Source organism: Mycteria americana, chromosome 1 (genome assembly GCF_035582795.1).
Source record: "Mycteria americana isolate JAX WOST 10 ecotype Jacksonville Zoo and Gardens chromosome 1, USCA_MyAme_1.0, whole genome shotgun sequence".
Lineage (NCBI taxonomy): Eukaryota > Metazoa > Chordata > Aves > Ciconiiformes > Ciconiidae > Mycteria > Mycteria americana.
The window spans coordinates 45,477,110-45,496,774 of record NC_134365.1 but is presented as its reverse complement, the minus strand read 5'-3'; the positions used below and the strand labels follow the sequence as shown (position 1 = coordinate 45,496,774).

General features: G+C 36.4%; 1 protein-coding gene across 1 annotated transcript in view; it reads left to right on the top strand.

The window, feature by feature from the left end:
- The window catches only part of PPFIA2 (PPFI scaffold protein A2), a 358,129-nt gene that overhangs the window by 313,657 nt on the left and 24,807 nt on the right, over positions 1 to 19,665 (top strand). Inside the window, exons 18-21 of the mRNA XM_075496320.1 lie at positions 1,582 to 1,611; positions 3,263 to 3,393; positions 3,665 to 3,819; positions 8,104 to 8,197. Coding sequence (XP_075352435.1) covers positions 1,582 to 1,611; positions 3,263 to 3,393; positions 3,665 to 3,819; positions 8,104 to 8,197 — 410 coding nt within the window. The remainder of the gene's footprint in view (positions 1 to 1,581; positions 1,612 to 3,262; positions 3,394 to 3,664; positions 3,820 to 8,103; positions 8,198 to 19,665) is intronic.

Here is a 19,665-nt window from a genome sequence, read left to right as displayed (position 1 = left end):
TGGCGCCTGGCTGTTCATTCTGCTCAGTTGGGAGTAGGGACTTTTGTCTACCATCATCTAGCTGAGTACTTCCCTTTCCTGGGAACTGACAACTACTTGTATCCACCTCTACCCCTCCCAGTTTAGGATGGTGTTTGCTGCCTTCTTGGGAACTAAAGACAGCAGAGAGGAGGTCAGGGCTGGCAGTTGTGGCAGACTGTGGCACTGATTCTTTGCTGCCCCCAGTTCCCACTGCTGAACAGCAGAAATGAAAATGTTGGTGGCACAGAGCAGTGTGGAGGAGGTGGGTATGCAGCCTGCCGCAGTGCCGCCCACTTCACCAAGGCAGCGCCTTCCCGAATACGCAGTTTGGCTCTGTTTCACCAGCCGTTTAAGCAAATTGGCTACAGATAAATGGCAATGGTTAATCTGACCTTCCAGCAGACACCTGCACTGCCTGGTTGCCTTGATTTGGACATGGTAGCTTTGGGTCAGTAGGTTCATCTGATTCAAGTACAAAATGACAGCATAGCCTCTGCATTTCAGGTTGCCGTGGCCTCACTGGCACCCAGCTCTAGCTGTGCTAAAGCTCAGAAGGATATGTCTGTATGAGTTGCAGTTGAACTCTTGACATGTCATAAGCTGTAGAAGTAGCAACCCACTGCGTGCTCAACAGCACAGCTCACATTGCGCACCCTCATCAACCACATCAGAACACTTCTGCCCTGCACTGTTTCAGCAGGAATTCAGTGCTGGATATCTCCTTCTCCTTACTGGCTGGGGACAGACACAACAGGCTATCAGACATCCTCTAAGTGGAAACTTTGAGTTGGGAAGAGCTCTGTAGAGGTCTGGTCTCTAGAGCCCAAACTGCCAAATGATCCTACAGGGAGTTGGCTGGAGGAGCAGCACTGCATGAGTTTCCATGGCCTAGGTCCATGCAGTAATAAATTCTGCAGACTATCTTCAGCTTTCCCTGAATGAATGAGACATCTACCAAAAATAAAAATGAAAAGGAGGTTGAACAAGACACATTCTAGCAGCCTTCTACTGCCAAATAATGCTGCAGTACAGAAGATGGGTGAATTTGTATCCATTGACTGAAAATGCCAGTCACATTAATATGGGATAACTGGAGAGAAAGACTCCTTTTTCAGAAATTGTATTTGTTGATGATATTTTGCGTTTATACTTGGTGAGACACCAATATATTTGTAATATTATATAAAACTAAAAAAAAAAAAAAAAAACCAACTCTGTGTTGGGGGTAGTGGAAGGATTTATATGAAAAATCCAAAAATAAAAAGTGCTACCATAAGCTTGCAATGTCCTATTCTTTGCTAAGCTTATGAAAATGAAGGAGATGATTGTAACTTTAGAAAAAATAGCTGCTTTCCCAGAATGGCATATTTGTCAGGGGTTATCTTATGTTATGACACCAAGTGTAAAATTAGTATATAATACAGATAGCATTAAATTAATGAAATCTCCCCTTCCCACTTCTGAATGTGAGAAGAATGAGTGTGTAGCATTTTGTTATGCTCAAATAAGATTTATTGATCATTCTTTTTTTGTTGTTGTTGCTTTTGTTACCAATCTAAGCCAAGCGACCTAAGGAAACATCGGAGAAAGGTATGATACTGGGGTTTTTTTTAAGTTTGGGAGAGCACATTTATCATATTCCTCTGCTATTTAGATAACCAGGTTCCTTGCCAGCCACTGCATCCTCTCCGCTCCTTTTCGTTCAATTCCTGAACATAATAATTTTAATCCTACCTGGAAAGGCTTGCAGGGGTCACAGCTAAGCCGTAGAATCAAGGCCCACCAGTGATACCTTGGAGTAGTAACCTCTACAGCACAAACTTAAAGGAAGGCAGTTAAAAACAAAGTGTGGACACAAAAGAATTACCTTCAAATGTATCTTGGCCATTCTTCTTGCTGGAAGAACCAGAGTCAGATTACTTGAAACCTTCTGGAGCAATATAAAGCTGTTTACAGAATTGGCACTGAATATAGGATTTATCTTTACATGAGAGGAGACAGTATTTAAGATAAATCATTATATGCTGTGACAAAACTCCTTTTTGTTCATGCTTACTTTCAAGCATTCTGACCATTCTGTTAACAATCTATGGAGACAGTGGTCCTGTTTATGTCTGTGTTTACCTTCTCCCTTATACCCCTGAGAAACTTTGTTTACTTGAATAATCCTGTTTAATGCAAGAGACCTGCTCATGCCTAAGGTTATTTTAACATTTAGACCTTTACTAGATCAACCTGATGGCATAAAAGGAATGAATTTCTTCTCCAAGTGTAATCTCTTTTCTTTCAAATACATACTTTAAGCTGTCATATTTAGGCAATTGCTCTTTCCCAATAGCCTCTTTCAAAAATAAGAATCCTTACAATTTGCTCAAAAATTGGCCCAGACCAATTGTATGAGATTCAACAAGGCCAAGTGCTGGGTCCTGCACTTGGGTCACAACAACCCCATGCAACGCTACAGACTTGGGGAAGAGTGGCTGGAAAGCTGCCCGGCGGAAAAGGACCTAGGGGTGTTGGTCAACAGCCATCTGAATATGAGCCAGCAGTGTGCCCAGGTGGCCAAGAAGGCCAATAGCATCCTGGCTTGTATCAGAAATAGCGTGGCCAGCAGGACTAGGGAAGTGATTGGGCCCCTCGCTACAAGAAAGACATTGAGGTGCTGGAGCGTGTCCAGAGAAGGGCAACGAAGCTGGTGAAGGGTCTAGAGAACAAGTCCTGTGAGGAGCGGCTGAGGAACTGGGGTTGTTTAGCCTGGAGAAAAGGAGGCTCAGGGGAGACCTTATTGCTCTCTACAACTACCTGAAAGGAGGTTGTAGCGAGGTGGGTGTCAATCTCTTTTCCTAAGTAACAAGCGATAGGACAAGAGGAAACAGCCTCAAGTTGCACCAGGAGAGGTTTAGATTGGATATAAGGAAAAATTTCTTCACTGAAAGGGTTGTCAAGCATTGCAACAGCTGCCCAGCTGCCCAGACGGTGGTTGAGTCACCGTCCCTGGAGGTATTTAAAAGACGTGTAGACATGGTGCTTAGGGACATGGTATAGCGGTGGTCTTGGTAGTGTTAGGTTTACGGTTGGACTTGACAATCTTAAAGGTCTTTTCCAACCTAAACGATTCTATGATTCTATAAAAATTGCACTTGAATCCATACATGCTTCAGTTCACTTGACAAATTCATGCAGCATATGTTGAAACTTTCTTGAAAAGCTAATCTGCTCTCATGGAGTCTTTCTCCCCTAGATTGCAGTAGTTGAAGAAGATGGGCGTGAAGATAAAGCCACAATCAAATGTGAAACTTCTCCTCCCCCAACACCCAGAGCAATCAGAATGACTCATACCCTTCCTTCTTCATACCACAATGATGCCAGAAGGTAAGATATTTGTAACATGAATTGGTACTTCACTGTTTTACCGCGTATTATTCTTTTCAGATCATACTGTTTTTTAACTATTCCAAAATGACCTGATTTCTTCATGTTTCTAAATCATTTAGGGAAGAAGATGTGATTGTTTCACTTGTGGAGAGATTATTACTGAAGCATAACCAATTAATTTTTTTGCAGAGCTGCTCAGAAGAAAATAAAAAATTACTTGCACATTTTGACATGTTATCTATTCAATTTCTTTGTTATAATTTTGTAGTAGTTTGCCTGCTTCACTGGAGCCAGAAAGCATTGGTCTTGGCAGTGTCAACAGCAGCCAGGACTCCCTGCACAAAGCTCCCAAGAAGAAAGGAATCAAGTCTTCAATAGGACGTTTGTTTGGTAAAAAAGAGAAGGCTCGACTTGGACAGCTCAGTAAGGAATTAGTGGTAACAAGCCAAGATCACCATTTCACAGTCATTTTTCCATTTTTCATTTTGCTTCTTTTCAGTTTTCCAATTTGCTTATTTTTCTCTTTAGTCTGGCAGAAACTTCCCATTAAACTTCTTTGCTATCAGCAATTATAGTTGTCAGGAGTTTGCTGTAGTGCAAATGAAAGGAGAATTCTGGCACAAATTACTAGAGTCATCCTCTTCACTGAACCTACTGCTTCAATACTCTCTTGAATTAGGGTAAAAGTGCTAACAGTGTATTCTCAAATAATCAAAATAAAGAGGAGGTGAGAAACTAGTAAGTAATAAACTACTATAAGGGGTGTCACTTTGTGATATGGAAGGTCCTCGCAAGTAGATGTAGTTGCTCCTCAGATTTCATTGTGTCAATAGACATCTGCTAGTGCCTATCACTGAATGCCCTCACCACACTCTTTCAGCTAGCTATGCTGCTCACAGCAAGTTTCTTTGTTTTCTTCCAACTTCTTCTGTCCTTTTCCTTTGCCAAGACCTTAGTCTAATTCATTCCTAGTAAAAATTTTCCTCTGTGCTATTCCATAGGATATATCTATACCACATGCAAAAAAACCCCCAGTCATAGCATAATTTTATTTAACTACCTTAGGTAGCATAAGCAATGGAAGGTGAAGTGACAGTCTTCAGCAAACACTCGTAGTCCGCATGCCCAGATGGGCAAAAACATCCTTAGCCTATATTGCTAGACTATCTGATTTAGCTACATTAAGATTAGTATACACATGCCAACACAAGCATTAAATTGGTATGGATGTGTCAGTAAAATAGAAATACTAGCTCTGTCCTAGTCACAAAGATGTCACATAGTACAAATTTGTGAGGCACTAAATTTTTACTGCCATGGTGACCACATAACACTTGTAAAAGAATTTTAAAAGTTTGCAGTAACTGTAAATGCTTAAGCAATATGTAAGCCTGAAATTGAAAAACTAAGTTCATATTAAGAGATGTTCTTATAACAACTAACAAACCCATCACTAAAATCGTACAGAATAAAATAAGGTAATATTAAGGTCAAAGTATCAGAGTAAAATCAAATAACTGAGCATTCGCCAATTATACTCGAACCTTTCTCCTCTCTGCCTATGAGAACTGTGTGTTCTTGAAAAAAAATAACTAAATTCTAATCACATTTTAAATTCCCTTTTTTCTCACTGTGGGAAGAATAAAACTGATTTATTCAATCTTTTTCATAGTTTAATGTATTTCAGAATCTATTAAATGAGTCTCTCAAATACACCTGCATGTCACCATCTGCACTGATGGAGAATTTTATAACTTTAGACTGCATTATTAATTAACATTTAAATTCAATAAAACCAATTGTATTGATACTGATGGATTATGCATAATAATCTGTGATTTCACAGTAGCCCAGGAACATAGAGGACAAAGATGTAATAAATGTGTTGGTCTTCCCTGCAGTTCCTTGCAATGTGGAAGAAAAATAAAATAACAACTTTAAAGATTGTCTCAGGAGCAATGTTTAATTTCTTTCTGGCAATAGATTAATTTCTTAATAATACCCAACATGATTAATAAGACATATGTATAATTGGATAAAGCCTATTTGTAATTCCCAACACTAGCTCATGAAATTGCAGAAAGATAATAGTGAAAATTTGCAATTAAATGATATTTTTTGTGGCTTCCATCCCTTAGCACAACAGCAAAGATTTCAGTATAATGCACATTGTAATTAAGCAAACTAGGTTTACAAGCATGTATAAAGTTAACAGTGGGACTGTTAACTGACCAAAAAGTAGGAGCAAATTATTTTTAGAAATTGAAACAACATTGAGCAGCTGAATTATAGAGTAGTTTTTCTCAGCTTAATTTTTAAGATACCAAAAGAAAAAAAAATATTGAGTAGCAGTTTCCATTCAATGGCAGTACTTTAAAGACAAAACAAAATTTAAAAAATAGTGGTCATGGTAGTACTTGAACCAATTCCATGACCGGTGCACTATCTGTGCATCTGTGCAGCTATATAATTAATAGTTCTATTTATAGTAAGATACTTTATCACATAAATCTAGATAGTAAGTCCTATCATTACTGCAGTGCAGTATATTTGTATGGTTTTCATAACCTAAATTTGTAACACAAAATCAATAAAAGAATCTCATTTAATTCCGTGCTTAAATTAAACATTCTAATTTGATATAGATACATACTTCTTATATTTTTGCATATGGAAAATACCTTTTCTTCAATAGCACATCAAACACTGAAGAGGTAATAAAAGTAATTTTGAGCCTCAGAAAAATTAATTTGTTTTCTTATATGCGTATTTGCACATGCACACAATTATGCCTAAAGGAGCACTTTAAAAGTGCATGTCAATGAAGAGGATATTAGGGATCCCAGTGATATTATACATTGTAAGTACACGTAATTCTTCTATAACTAATTCTATAATATCTCTAAAATTACATGTAATATATACTCGTATTTAAGGAGCAGTACTGGAACCTCCAAAGTTTTATCACTAACTTCAACAGAGCCAGGCTATCACCCAAAAGATTTTCTTGCTCTGCATTCCCTTCAAAACTCTGAAATTATTAGTTTTCAACTGCTAAACTTGCCAGAGTTTTGTTATTTTATAATTTGCTACTTTTACCATCTCTGCTAAACCATTTGCATTATTGTTCAAAGGCAAATTCCTGCCTTAGGAGATCTTTCTTAGAATCAAGATTCAAGATTTCTAGATTCTTCAAGATTTCTTTTAATTATTGAAGAAGGGAAAAGGAATGTTCCTGGGAGCACGCTGCCTTTTATTTCTTTTTTTATTTGTTCGTTTGATTTTAAACTCTCACTTGGGGAATACCACACTAGACACTTACATATTCTTCCCATGTTAGATTTTACATATTCTAGTCCCTAAAATGAGCAATACGTTACAAGGATTTTTAGCCCTGCCCAGGCAAGCTGATCTGTATGGTGTATGCAAAGGTCAGCTTGTTAGGAAACTTTTATCGTGGCCATCTGCATGCCTAAGATACTGGCAGGCACAATCACTACATCCAGTACAATGTACCCTGGGTTATTCAAAGGGCCAGATGCGTTTGTCTTGTGGTGAAGTCCATTACGCCAAGAATACTTTCCAATCTGTGATAAGCCCTCATTGCACTGCACCCATACCATCTCTATCTAACATACTGCGAGCTGCCCTCTCAGAAAGGTGTGATATAGTGATAGAGCTGTTTGCTAAATTAAAAATTTAATCCAGAGTCAGCAAGAAATGTTTCATGAGATATTCTGTAAAACTTTGAAAGGCAGATGAAGTAGAGTATACGTTCATGTTTTCTGCATTTGTGATTGGAGGCACCATTCTCATCATGAGACTTGGAGAAGTAATGTCCCCTTTAATAAAGAAAAATTCTGTCTAGACAAGCAAGGGTGTTAAAACCTGCTTTGAAAGGACAGCTTAAAACCAGGCTTTTCTAAGTTAACATCATAAACATGATACAGCAGTAGGTTTTGTTCTCACTTGACTGAGGTGCATGTAAATGTGACTTGTAAAAGGCTGTGATACTATTTCACTACTTGTAAAAGGCTGTGATGCTATTTCACTATATAACACTTACATATTATTTTATAGTTAAAATCAATGAATCAGAACAGAAATCTTTTAATTTACACTGTGCTTTCTTCATTATGCCAGTGTCCACTCTACAATTGTTCACTATCCATTAGCTGAGAAATAAGAAGTTGCCATTGCCAAATGGCGTCCGGCACCAACATTTACCATACTGGTGTCTTCCTTCTTTGTGCCAGTTACACGCCTTCTGAATAGCAGCACAGGCAGAAAGCAGCCTTCAAAGAAGTGCTGCAGCCTCTCTGCACACATACATGTGCAAATGAGAGGACAGCGTGGAGCCAGAGCCAGGAGACTGTACTGACAGCTTCATGAGTACATCCCTTCATGAGGAGGTCCCTTCTTCCTTGAATCCAGCGATAAAAAAGTCAGAGCATCTTTCCGCTTCTGCACCAGGAAAGTCACGTTAGCAGACATATTGTATGATCAGCATGGATCATAATGCTTGCCTGAATTTACTTCTGTAGGTGATAGATGTTCTCCACAAACACCAGGTGTCATGGCTTAATGAAACAAACATAGATGATGGTGGCGGGTGGGACGGGGATTGAAGGGTTGAAGAGGGGAACAACTGGGAGAGAGCTGTGGGAAAATATGGTGGGGTTTGGTTTCGTTTGTTTTGTTTTCCAGGAGGTTACATGGAAACAGAGGCAGCAGCTCAGGAATCTCTGGGATTAGGCAAACTTGGAACCCAAGCAGAAAAGGACCGAAGACTAAAGAAAAAGTGAGTACCTTTTTCATGTGACTTCCCTTGGCTCAAACTTGATTCAAACGTCAGGTTTTGTGTTGTTTTTATGTAGACATGTAATGAGAAGCAAGACGATCTACTATGGCAGTTTACCACTTAGCATGGGTTTTTCCAGTGTAAAAGTTTTTAAAGCTGCATATGAAATATAGTGAAAAATATTTAGAGTTTGTCAATTGTACAATGGTATTTAATTTGTGAAAGAACATAGGTTTATGAGAGAGAGACATTTTCTATTTCACATTGTCATTAATTCCATGCCGTTTGCCTTCCATGCAATTCTTAAAAAGAAGGCAGGCATTTAATGACTCACTATGCAGATTTTCCAGAAGGGGAAAAAAAATATTTTTTGCATTGTCTATTGAACACATGATTATTTCTGTCAATAGAAGTCAAAGGCTCCCCATAAACCCTAGCAGCTTCACTTTCTTTTTGCCTGTCAGCAAATGGCAACCTAGCTTTGTGTTCGCATAAATTATATAATAATTTAATGCTGTCTTTGGTGCACCTCCTTGTAAAACCAGTACACTGACTCATAGCAGCTGCCAGGAGCTAAGGAGAACTATTAAAATAAAGCTACAAACACAGAAGAAACCTCTTGGCAGCATCACAGTTCCAGTGTAATTAGAGGGTGTCAGCGAAAAAAAGATGGTACTTAAAAATGACTTTGCAAATTCATTCTGTAAACAAACAGGTTTATTTTTCATCCATAACCATTAACTTCAGTGCTATTAGTTGGATTCTGAAAGCCTTGTTTTTAAAATTTGTAGGATTTTCAGGTTTCTTTCAGTCTTTTAATGTTCCTTTGCAAAGTTTCAAGAGAATTTGCAATTCTAATCCAACGAATCTAGGGATAATGTTTCAGCTTCTCTTTAAATTTATATGTAGAATATTTTTAATCACTACTTTCATATCAGGCTCCTGATGAAATATAACTTTAAATGTACACATCCATGTAATGTACAAATGTACATGTTCCATTTAAATCAGCCTCAATTTAGCAATTAAAGATAGAGAAGCAGTCATTGTGCTAGCTGAGAGAGAAACATGTTTTAAACTCAATTAAGAAACTCAGAATAAAATTCACAGATATTGCACTTGATGAGTCTTGTCACTGTATTTCTTATCTATACATTTTTATCACTCATTACTCATTTAGAAATATATGGATGTAAAGAGTATATTACCATGCTTTTTTACTAAATCTAGAAAGCATCTTTGAGACCGTCATTACCATTTGTAAAGAATATAATTGAATTTTCAGCAACCTCTTTTTTGCAGTCCCTATTGATCTTCCAGCTCTGAGGTCTGAAGGTATCACAGTATTGAAATCACTTTGAAGGGACAAATGTGTTCACTTTGTTCACTTTCTCATATGTTAGTTCCTTAAACTGGATAAAATAACATAAAACTTGACACATACTACTGCATACATGACATGACTACTTCATATAAGAGAGAGCCTACCAAGTTTGGGGTCTGGAAATAGTAGGTGTACAGGTAATCTGTTATTAGACTTCTGTCTAATCTCACACAATCAGACTTTTCTATGTTTTCTGCTTTTCAAGTCTTTCCTTTTATTCTCCTGTGTCTGTCTGTCCTTCGTTCTTTATGGATTAGATATAATCAAAATGTTCTCTGCTGGAAGGAAAGGAATCTTTCCTTTGTGGCTATGACTATTAATCTAGTCTGAACTGTATACTATTTATCCCAAGTATATGTTATATACCTATGTCATGAAGATTTTTAATTTTTTCCCTGTTCCTTTAGATTTGTCTGTCTTCATAGTTTCTCTCTTTAGAATCCTTACAACTGCTTTAAAGATTCTTCTTAATTTACTATCAGAGAAAGGTTAACATACATTGCTAGTTTATATATATATTATATAGTTGTAGAGGAACTTTAATATGGGAAATATGTACAATTTTGTGTTAGAGATATACATGACATTCTACTGAATTATGATAGTCATTAGGGTGCCAAGCTATCAATAGGGTGTAGGAGAATTAACACTTCCTTGTAAAAAATGCAGTCATGTATTTGCATGTCTTACTTAGAAAGTCTTAAGTTGAAACAGTCCAGAAAATCATTTAAATGAAAAGTTTGTCTCAGTAGGTCAGATTCCTTTCTGCCAACACTTAATAACGCATAACTCCCTCTGGAAGTAGAGCCTTCACATACATACAGTGGGTGCAAGATTACTGATCTGGGTAATGCAAATGAGAATACCATGCTGTGTGACATTAAGGATGATAGGAATGTGTATGAGGTCTTCACAAGAGGTAATAAGGGAAGTCTGAGAATCATTTGCTATCTCGTGATGGAGCAGTAAGATGTAAGTCCAAGCGTTTGTTTCCTTTTTACTGCTAAGCAAAACTGCCCTACAAACCCTGCAGAGACAGCAAGCCCAGTCGCTGGAACAAAGAGAGCAGAGCACTTCACCTTGTAAGGATTTCTATGGCTAATTTAGATTAGGACATAAAACCCCAAGAGAACCAGGCCCACCAAAAGGATAGTTAAAGGATAGGCTACAGCTGGGAAGCACTTCTTTGTATTACATTTCAGGTCTGGGAGAGCTTTACTTATGCTGGCTTTGTCACTTCCTTAAAAAAACCAACCAACCAACCCCGAAACAACAACAAAAACCACAAAAACCTCAAAACGCTGATCCCAGAGCCAATTCCTTTTTCTATAAAACAGGTATAATACCACATACTGAACTTGTGTTTCTCTCTTACACATGCAAGTCAAGTGAAATGGCTTTCAGCCCTGTTGACAGCTCGGCGAACTTCTCTTTCAGTTCAGTGGTAGTTCTGGTGCAGGAAAGCAAGGGTTCTCCCCTTGACGTGAAACCAGAGGTCTGATTCATCACCGTGATCAACACATGAGTACTGTGAGCAGTACGCATGAGCTTCACCAGAGTTTGCAATTAGCTTTGAGTTGGTAAATTAAAATTGGACAGAAGTTATTATAAAAGGACGAATTCCTGTTAAAATGTTATCTGTGGTATTTCTTTCAGTTGAATTAATCTCTTGAGTGAAAAATACCTTAAAATGCTAAAATTCTAATTTTGCATTTTTGAACGTATTCAACTTCATCAGTAATCCAGCAAGGATGCCCCTACCCCATGGATGAAGAAGCATGATGTTTCAAATTGTCAGCTCCTGCAGCCAGTAGGTACTCGTGGTCCACCAGGTGTCCCGGCCACCTGCTCCCTGAGCAGCAAGCACGTGCATTGACCCTGCTCTGGCCTTGTGGAGTTCCAAACACGCTGCAGCCCGTTATAGGATTTTAGCGCAATTTACATGCATAGATTAGACTACTGAATAATACATTTCACTCGGAAAAGTTTTCATGAGAGAATATGATAATTCTGGAGACCAATTTTCTCTCTGGTGATTATAGTGTCATTAACCTAAATTTCAAAGTTTTCCTGCTTCTTGCTTAGAAGATGCTATTTAGATGTAAAATTTCTTTCAGTTTCAATTGACTACTTAGACATCATTAAAATGTAATTAACAGTTTGTCTCAATGATATGCCAGACATTTATAAACCTCAAACAAGAGTCTCTATTCATGCAACATTTGCTTATTACAGTAGATTTATTAGGAACAAGTCTTTCTCCTAAGGCATCAAAGAGAAATTAAGGAAGCTGTGTAGAATTTTTTAATTAGACCCAACATGCTCCTAAAATCATCTGAAAAGATGAACTTAAGTTGCCTGAATCATCCATAGATGCTTACTCTCAGACATTAAATATATGACAGCTCTAGTTAATATTAAAACTTTTTAAGTCTTACTATTTGTAAATTGAGCATGCAGCCCTAGAAAACAAAAAATGAATGTCAAGGGTATTTAGAATATTTAGGGTGTTATTTGGTGAAAATAAGTGGGGTGTGACAAAGAATAATGCACTACATTTTTATTATTTAAACTAACCTTTATATTCCACTCCATTTGTTCTATAAAAAAGCTGTTAATATTTTGTATATAATGTCTTCCACCTTTTGTCTGATTCTCAGAGCCTGTTTGCCTAATGAGTAACTTTTTCAAGAAAACTCAGAGTTTAGGAATAAAAGCATTAATGGCATGGATACCCTCTATGTCGCCATTACATTCGAGTCCCCTAATGATTCAAATAATTTGCACTCACCTAAATCATAAATTTTATTTGGTTAAAATACACTTTCCAGAAGGCACCCATCACTGAAATAAGGAATGGAGCTTTTCCCTTAGTACTTTTTTCCTAGTGAGTAATCAGTCTCCCTGTGAAAAATGGTTACTTAATTTCCAATTCTGAATTTTGTAGCTACCTTTTCTCCATGACTGCGTATACACTATCCCAGCTGTTCGTAAGATCATCCTTTGTGGGTGTTTTTAGCACCATTAATATGACAGTGCACAATAACTTGGCCTTGGCATTCACTCAAGGTTGTCATGATAGCCCAAGCTGGGACCCAGCGTAGGAAGTTTCAGGTCAGTCCAGTTTCTGTCACAACTCATAAAGGTTCACGGAGGGTTTGGATACAGGCATAGTGTCTTCTGGGACAGCAGAAGTTGATCAGCGTGTGTTGCACAACACAATTCATACCTCAGAAAAAGAGTAGATAACACTGTGCCTAAAATCAAATCGTCTATATCCCCCTTAAAAACACATATCCCCACTGACCTCATCTCAGGTAGCAAATTAAGGCACTTAACAGAAGCTCTATAAATGTTTTACTGTCCTTTTCACTAAAATACCATATGATGAACCCTTTATAAAAACCTTCTTTAACAATGAACTCAGCCAAACTTGAAATATTATCAACAAAGAGAGTCATGTTTCCTTCCCTTTTTGCTATAACTGTCCTAGTGAACGTCAGTTGTATTCTCCTTGTCCACAGCTTTGCTCATGAGTGATGTCAAATCATTCTTACCCAAAAGCCTCACTGGTGGCAAATACAGCCCTAGAGAGTCTTGCTTTGTCTTTCAAAGTGCAGTATAGCTCTGAGTGCCAGTAATATATATCCCTTTCAAATGTAACGTTTGATTTGATCTGCAACAATATGCAATGTTGCAGCAAGTAACTCTCTGCCTGAAGAAGGAGGCATGCTGAAGACAGACAAGACGTATATGTCTTCTATGTTGCATAAAAGTATGTAACGGTTGGTCATAATCACTGATATTTCACAGGATGTGTTTATTTCATCCTGTGCAAGGCTCCAACATAAGGCAAGGTTTGAGAGACGCTTAAGTGCTATGTAGTCCTAGATTGCCACACGGAGGTGGATTTGACCTTGTGTATGCTGCTGGTACAGTTTGAGATTGGCCTATGCCATCGCTTCCTCAGCAATCCCAAATACAGTTTATCTCCAGGAAAAAAAATGTACATGCAAGTCAGCTAGCCTGGATCATACTGATGGGATTCCAGCCCAGAAGCTGATAAATTCCCCAGTTTATTAATATGAGAGTTTGAATAACAATCATTACTTCCCTCATAGCTGATGAAATAACTGCACTGTGTCATAATGCTATCACTCCTAGTCATCTGGTGGTGTTAGGATGAGTCAAGAGCAGAGCTTTAGCTTCACTTTTTGCTTCATTTTTGTTTGATTTAACTCTGGACAAGAGCCTATTAATTCCACATGTCCAAAACAAGCTTAAGATGTGAGGTTTATATTTTCCAAGGAAAATCCAAGTAAATAATTCTTTCCTATGAACCTGTTTTGGGGAGATTTACTCCACAGGTACAGGTTTTTGTTTGCCACATACAGCCTCCTGCCTTCAAGTGGATTGCAGAAAAGCCTTGATATGCCAGGACACGTACACATGCTTACATACATGAATAAAGACTTGTAAAATCAAGACCCAAATAATTCTCGTATGTAAAATTATGCTGTACAAATGAATTCTTAGCATTCAGAGCCTTATAATTAACTTTGCAGAGAGACCTGCAACGCTGTTAAGTCTCAGCTGACTACAGTGATGTACATATTAAACAGCAGTAACTTCCATATGAACAGAAAAGCATGTTGTATTAATTGACTCTTCTTCCTTTCTACCTAGAAAAAAAAGAATGATAAATGTTGATAAGTTCCTTTGATAAATTTGACAAATTCCTAATAATGCTTCAGTCCTTTCCTTTGGTTGGTTTTCATTTGTATATGTCCTTCAAAAACTGGGAGATGATAGAAGTCAGAAAAAATAGGCCTCATGTTGTGGCAATCCACATTTAAATAAAATCAGTAAAAGAAAACAGAACACTGGGACTTCCATTTTTTATGGGCAAATCTAAGTTTTAGATCCCTGTCAACAGGCTACTTGCAAAAATGTCTAGGTGGACCTTTTTGTGGAATAGGAGTTTGAAACGCTGTAGTGACCATTTAGTTGCTTTGGAAGCCACACAATGCCCCTTAAATTAGGTTTTATGTGTGCAACTGCAATTAGAATTTGGCATAGTGTGTTTGTGACTACAAATAATCTCTGTCCTCTGCAGTATACAAATAGCTGTTTCTAATGATTTTCTTAATTGCACACATTTTGAAAAAATGAATCCAATTGGATTAATTAAGGTCTCTTTCTGTGCCATCCATCTAATGTTCCTGTATACTTAATGCTTATTAAACACCATTATATCCTAAACGGACATGATTTATTTTTTTACAGTAGCTCTTAAGAATACGATGCCTTTTTTCTCCCCAATATTTATTTACTGAATCTTTAGGAAAATTCAAGTTTTGCATTTAATTTCTTCCCTTCCTACCTCATTTATGAGAAACTACCTGATGTTGCTAGTAGCTTTCAGACTGATCTTTAGTTCTTCCTCCCTTTCTAGCAAACAATACTGTGTTCAGCAGCTATTATTTTCTATTTTCTCATTCCAGTGGAGGAAGGAGAGGTATTCAGTGTTCTGATATGCAGTTTAGGATTGTCTGCTGTGTCCACCATGGTTTTCTCTTGGCTGCATCGGTGTCTAATCCTTGAGACATACATAAAGAAGAATTTTGTTTTTAAACTGAATTCCTTTAGCAAACATTTTTAAGGCTTACTGGAAGACCCTTTCAAATCATTAGTCAGTCAAAGCTTTTGCAATGTTAAAAATTTATCTTGCTGTTCCATTAGATACTTGGAGCCTTTTTAGTATTACAAATGTAAGTATATATGGGTATTTATCTTGCAGAGGATTATTAAACCTTACTCAGATTATTCTGAGGATGAAAAAATTGATACAACATATTTTATTCTATATCTAACTCATATTTTTTAAATCTTTTATTTTTAAAATAATATTTTTATCCTTTGCCAAGTTTTTTTTATTCTTTTCCTTGTAAAAGATAAGGATATTTGTATCAACAAGCTGCAAGTTTTTAATCAAACAAAACCAGAATAAAGCTCCAGTCCCTGCCTTATCTACACATATAGGCCTATCTATTGCCATTTGGGATTTCTGGAAAATATAAGCATCTACCCTCATGTATGCAACCAGCTCTCTAAACGATAATCTCCAGCAGATGCAAATATCCTGTCAGATTAACTGCAGAATTAGGGTTTAAGGGAAGAATGGATAAAGCACAGCAGAGGAAAAAAATTCTACATAACTTTTAGTTTAATATACGTCTAAGGGAAATCGCTGTGTTCCTTCAATAAAATGGTGATAAAATTGTTGTCTTATGAAAAGGTAAAAGCTAGAATTTAAAGATCCATTTTTTTCTGCTGTATTTTATTATTTAGTGGACAAGATGCTCAAGAAGTGAAGGAATGTCCCTTGACCCTCTGCTTCTATAATGGGGGAGACTGGAATGGCCTTCAGGTCCCATAAGTTATCCCCAGGCGACTGCAAACTGCCAACTCATTAAAGCTGCCAGCAAATTACTTGCATTGCAATTAATCCCCCTGTTTATTTCTCTCTACCCATACCCAAAGGAGTATTCAGAGGAAGATGTAAGAAGTGGGAGTTCTGGTTCAATAGGCTCTGGAAGGTCCAAAATTAAAAGCTTTGCCAGCAAAGGTGTTCAAGTCAGTCTTTACAGTTAGCTCAGTAGAAAATGAGCACGATGGAGATTCTGGCCCCAAAGTCACAAATGCATATTCAATCCTAATGGTACTTCCATCAGATTTGGTAATTGTTTGAATAATTCTCTAGTCATTTATTTATATTGCATGCCTTTGTTGACCTTCCTTTCCTTAATTTTCCTTTCTTCTGTGTATAAATTTGTCATTTGTTTCCATCTACTTTTCTGTATCGCACTTTCTTTCCTCTTTCCCAGCTCTTCTGCTGATCTCGCACACATGAAAACAAAATTTAAGATCTTGAAACCAGCCCCCTCCTGAACTCACTGAAATGTCTGTAACCTCTTCTTAATTAATCAGACCACAGGCTTTTCACCCCAAAGTTTTCTACAGCTATATCTACCAAGCATTTTTATATCTCAGTAAATCATTTGTTAATAGAAATATAATTTTCTGAGATGTCTGGGTTTCATTCAGGAATATAATTTTATTTTTATGATGGCAATTAAAGGATGCTGAAGAAAGTTTATTATCAGCGACGGCATCCTGCTTTCTCCTACAGATACTGTTACCAATTATATTGGCAAGAATAGGTTACCTAGAGGGCAAATCACTCATACCAGTGTTGCTACTAATCTTGTATTAGTATGACTGCTCAAATTAAAATACTGCACAGCATGAATAACCATTACAAATATTAGTCACCTATGTACATGAAATCTGCGTATATTAAAAAAAACCAACCAAACAAAAAAAAACGAGTCTAGGTCATTCATGATTGCTGTAAGATATTTTGCTAAAATATTAGTAAAGTGCACATAGAAAAGTAAACCTTGGTTTGTAGCCCACTCACATTTACTGTGTCTCTATGGTAATTTGCTTAAATCCACAGGTTTGGGATTTTCAGGATTTTTGGTGTTACACAAAAATCATTATTAAATTATCCAAATCTGGGCAAAATGCTTTGATTTGAGCATCTGATTTTGAAAGACGCATCTGTTCTTCACAAGAACATTCAACTTCTTTAACGTATTCAAAGACCAGTTAGAAAGATTTTCATAGTTATAATGGTGGAATTATTTTATCTATCATATGATTTTTTTTTTTATGGACTACTATGTGTTCATTAACATTGATGTGCTTTTTTTTCCATTCATCTCTCTCCATCTCATGAAAAGCATATCTGGGTAAGTTAAAACACCATGGCTGCTGAACATATTCATCTTCAGCACCATGTTTATTTTCTATGTTTTATTCTTATTTCTTTTTTGTTTTTCTGTGAACCTTATGTAACAAATCCATGCAGAAAACTGACCCGAATGAAAACTTTCAAAGTATTCAAAATAATGGTAAACATCAAAAGCATACACAAATTAAGGTCAGGATTTGTTCCTGCAGGGCTTAACGTAATGGGTTAACTACTTGGAGATAACTGCTGTCAATTTTTTTAAACACATTTTGGGAGGTCTAAAGCCCAGAATCACAAAGATATTTGAAAGTTTAAGTCAGTGAAAAAATTGTGAGAGTGAAGACCTAGATTAACAAATGCTGTTAAGGCATAAATTCTGTTTAATTAAATCACAGAGGACTCAGACTCTAGTAATCCAGAGCACACAATTTCTTTTTTTCTGTTTGAGCCCTCATGCTGTGTAGTAGTACAATAATATTTCATTCGTGCATATACTTTTACTATTTTCTTTTTTACCAGTTCATTTTTTTTCTATGTTTGGGTTTGGTTTTTTTAATTGTTAACCTGATATCAAGTTTAAAAATATTCATCTCCTCTTTGATCTATCGTACAAATGTTATTTTTTCTTGAATAATTTTTGGAATTTAGGGAGAAAATTTCATCTGTTCAAAGCATGTATGAGCTACAACTTTCTAAAGGTGGAAGGATAAAAACAACTCAAAGAGAACAGGGGTTACCATGTTCATTTAGAATATGTGATTATGAAATGGCTTTATAAAAATAGATTTGAAAATATTTAACCAACCTGGGAACTCCAGGGGTCTCAATTGTAGTACAGTACCTAAAAGATTGCAAGGTTATATATTATGCAAGTCTGTTTATTTCACAGGTGTTTTATTATTTTTTTTAATAGTAGCTCTTTGCAGCTCTACTTTGTTAGGGTCTATATTAACCATTCCTGAACATGCTTTGCTTAGCCTTCAGAAAAAAGAATGCTGCCCTTCAGTTTGCATACACTTAAAATGTACACCTATATAGAATAATTACAGCATTGTTAAATCTGCTTTGCTAATCTGTTTTATCTGGGATGCTGTTCAATTTAAAATTATATTTCCTTGCTTTAGCGATTTAAAAACTTTTATTTATTAATTGCATCTTGATTTTCCCTATTTCAGTCATTCTTTCCTGAAAACTCCTTAAAGTTGGATACAAAACATTTTGTAAAAAATGGAAATTTAATTTTACCCGTTGTTCTCAGTCTGACTACTATATCAAGTATCAAAAAGGAGAAAGAATGAGGACTTCAAATGATTTAAAAGCTGGGTCACTTAAGTGCCAAAGCTGAAACAAGATCTTACCCAGTTTTTAATTAGTGCAGTCTTTAAGTCAGATGCATCCTTTCAGATTAAACTAAATCAGCATTATATGGCAACATCGTCTGAACCTCTTTTCTCTTTTTCTACTTCCTACTTTAAAAACATTTATACTTTGCAGAAAATAAATAGATAAAATGTAACTTGTTATTTTTGTTAGACATTTAATATCATTACTAATTCATACAAATTCAGCTCCCTTATTTTGTCATACAATGACCTTAGCTACAGGATTCTAGCCTCTCTTAAATATTTAGCAAATGATAATAGGAAAGATAAAATCCAAATCCAGCTTAATTCATAAGAAATCCTCTCTCCTGAATTCTGCAGTCTTTGAATGTGAGCATGTTAGCTTCTGAGAGGCAGATGTGTTTAATCTTAACTTGAAATCATAGGATTACTCAGACAAATATAGCATATTTGGTCTATTGTTTCTGTCTATTTCTCTTATAGAAACCAATCATGTATAATATTTTCTTGTAAAATAAACATTTTAGTACTGGTGATAATAATAATCGTGATAGTGTCAGTAATAATAATAAAAATAACCAGAGGATCTGCTAGGTAAACACTTTTGCCTGTTATCTTTATGAGAAAATGTCTATGAGTAAAGGCCATTTCATAGAATCTAAATTGCCCAATAGCCAAAATTTTTAAATAAATTCTGCTTGTATTTTACAAACATGATTTGGCTCTTGACTTCACTGTGCCTCCTTTTCAATTTATCTCACATTTATGATTACATTTTAACTAAGAGACATTATAATATGCACAATATGATATCCCTAAGGACTCTTCCTGTGAACCCTACTAGAACTATCAGAGTAAACGCTATTATTTGCAGAAATACGAAGATCTGTGTTGAAACATTGTTCAAGTTTCATCAAGGCAG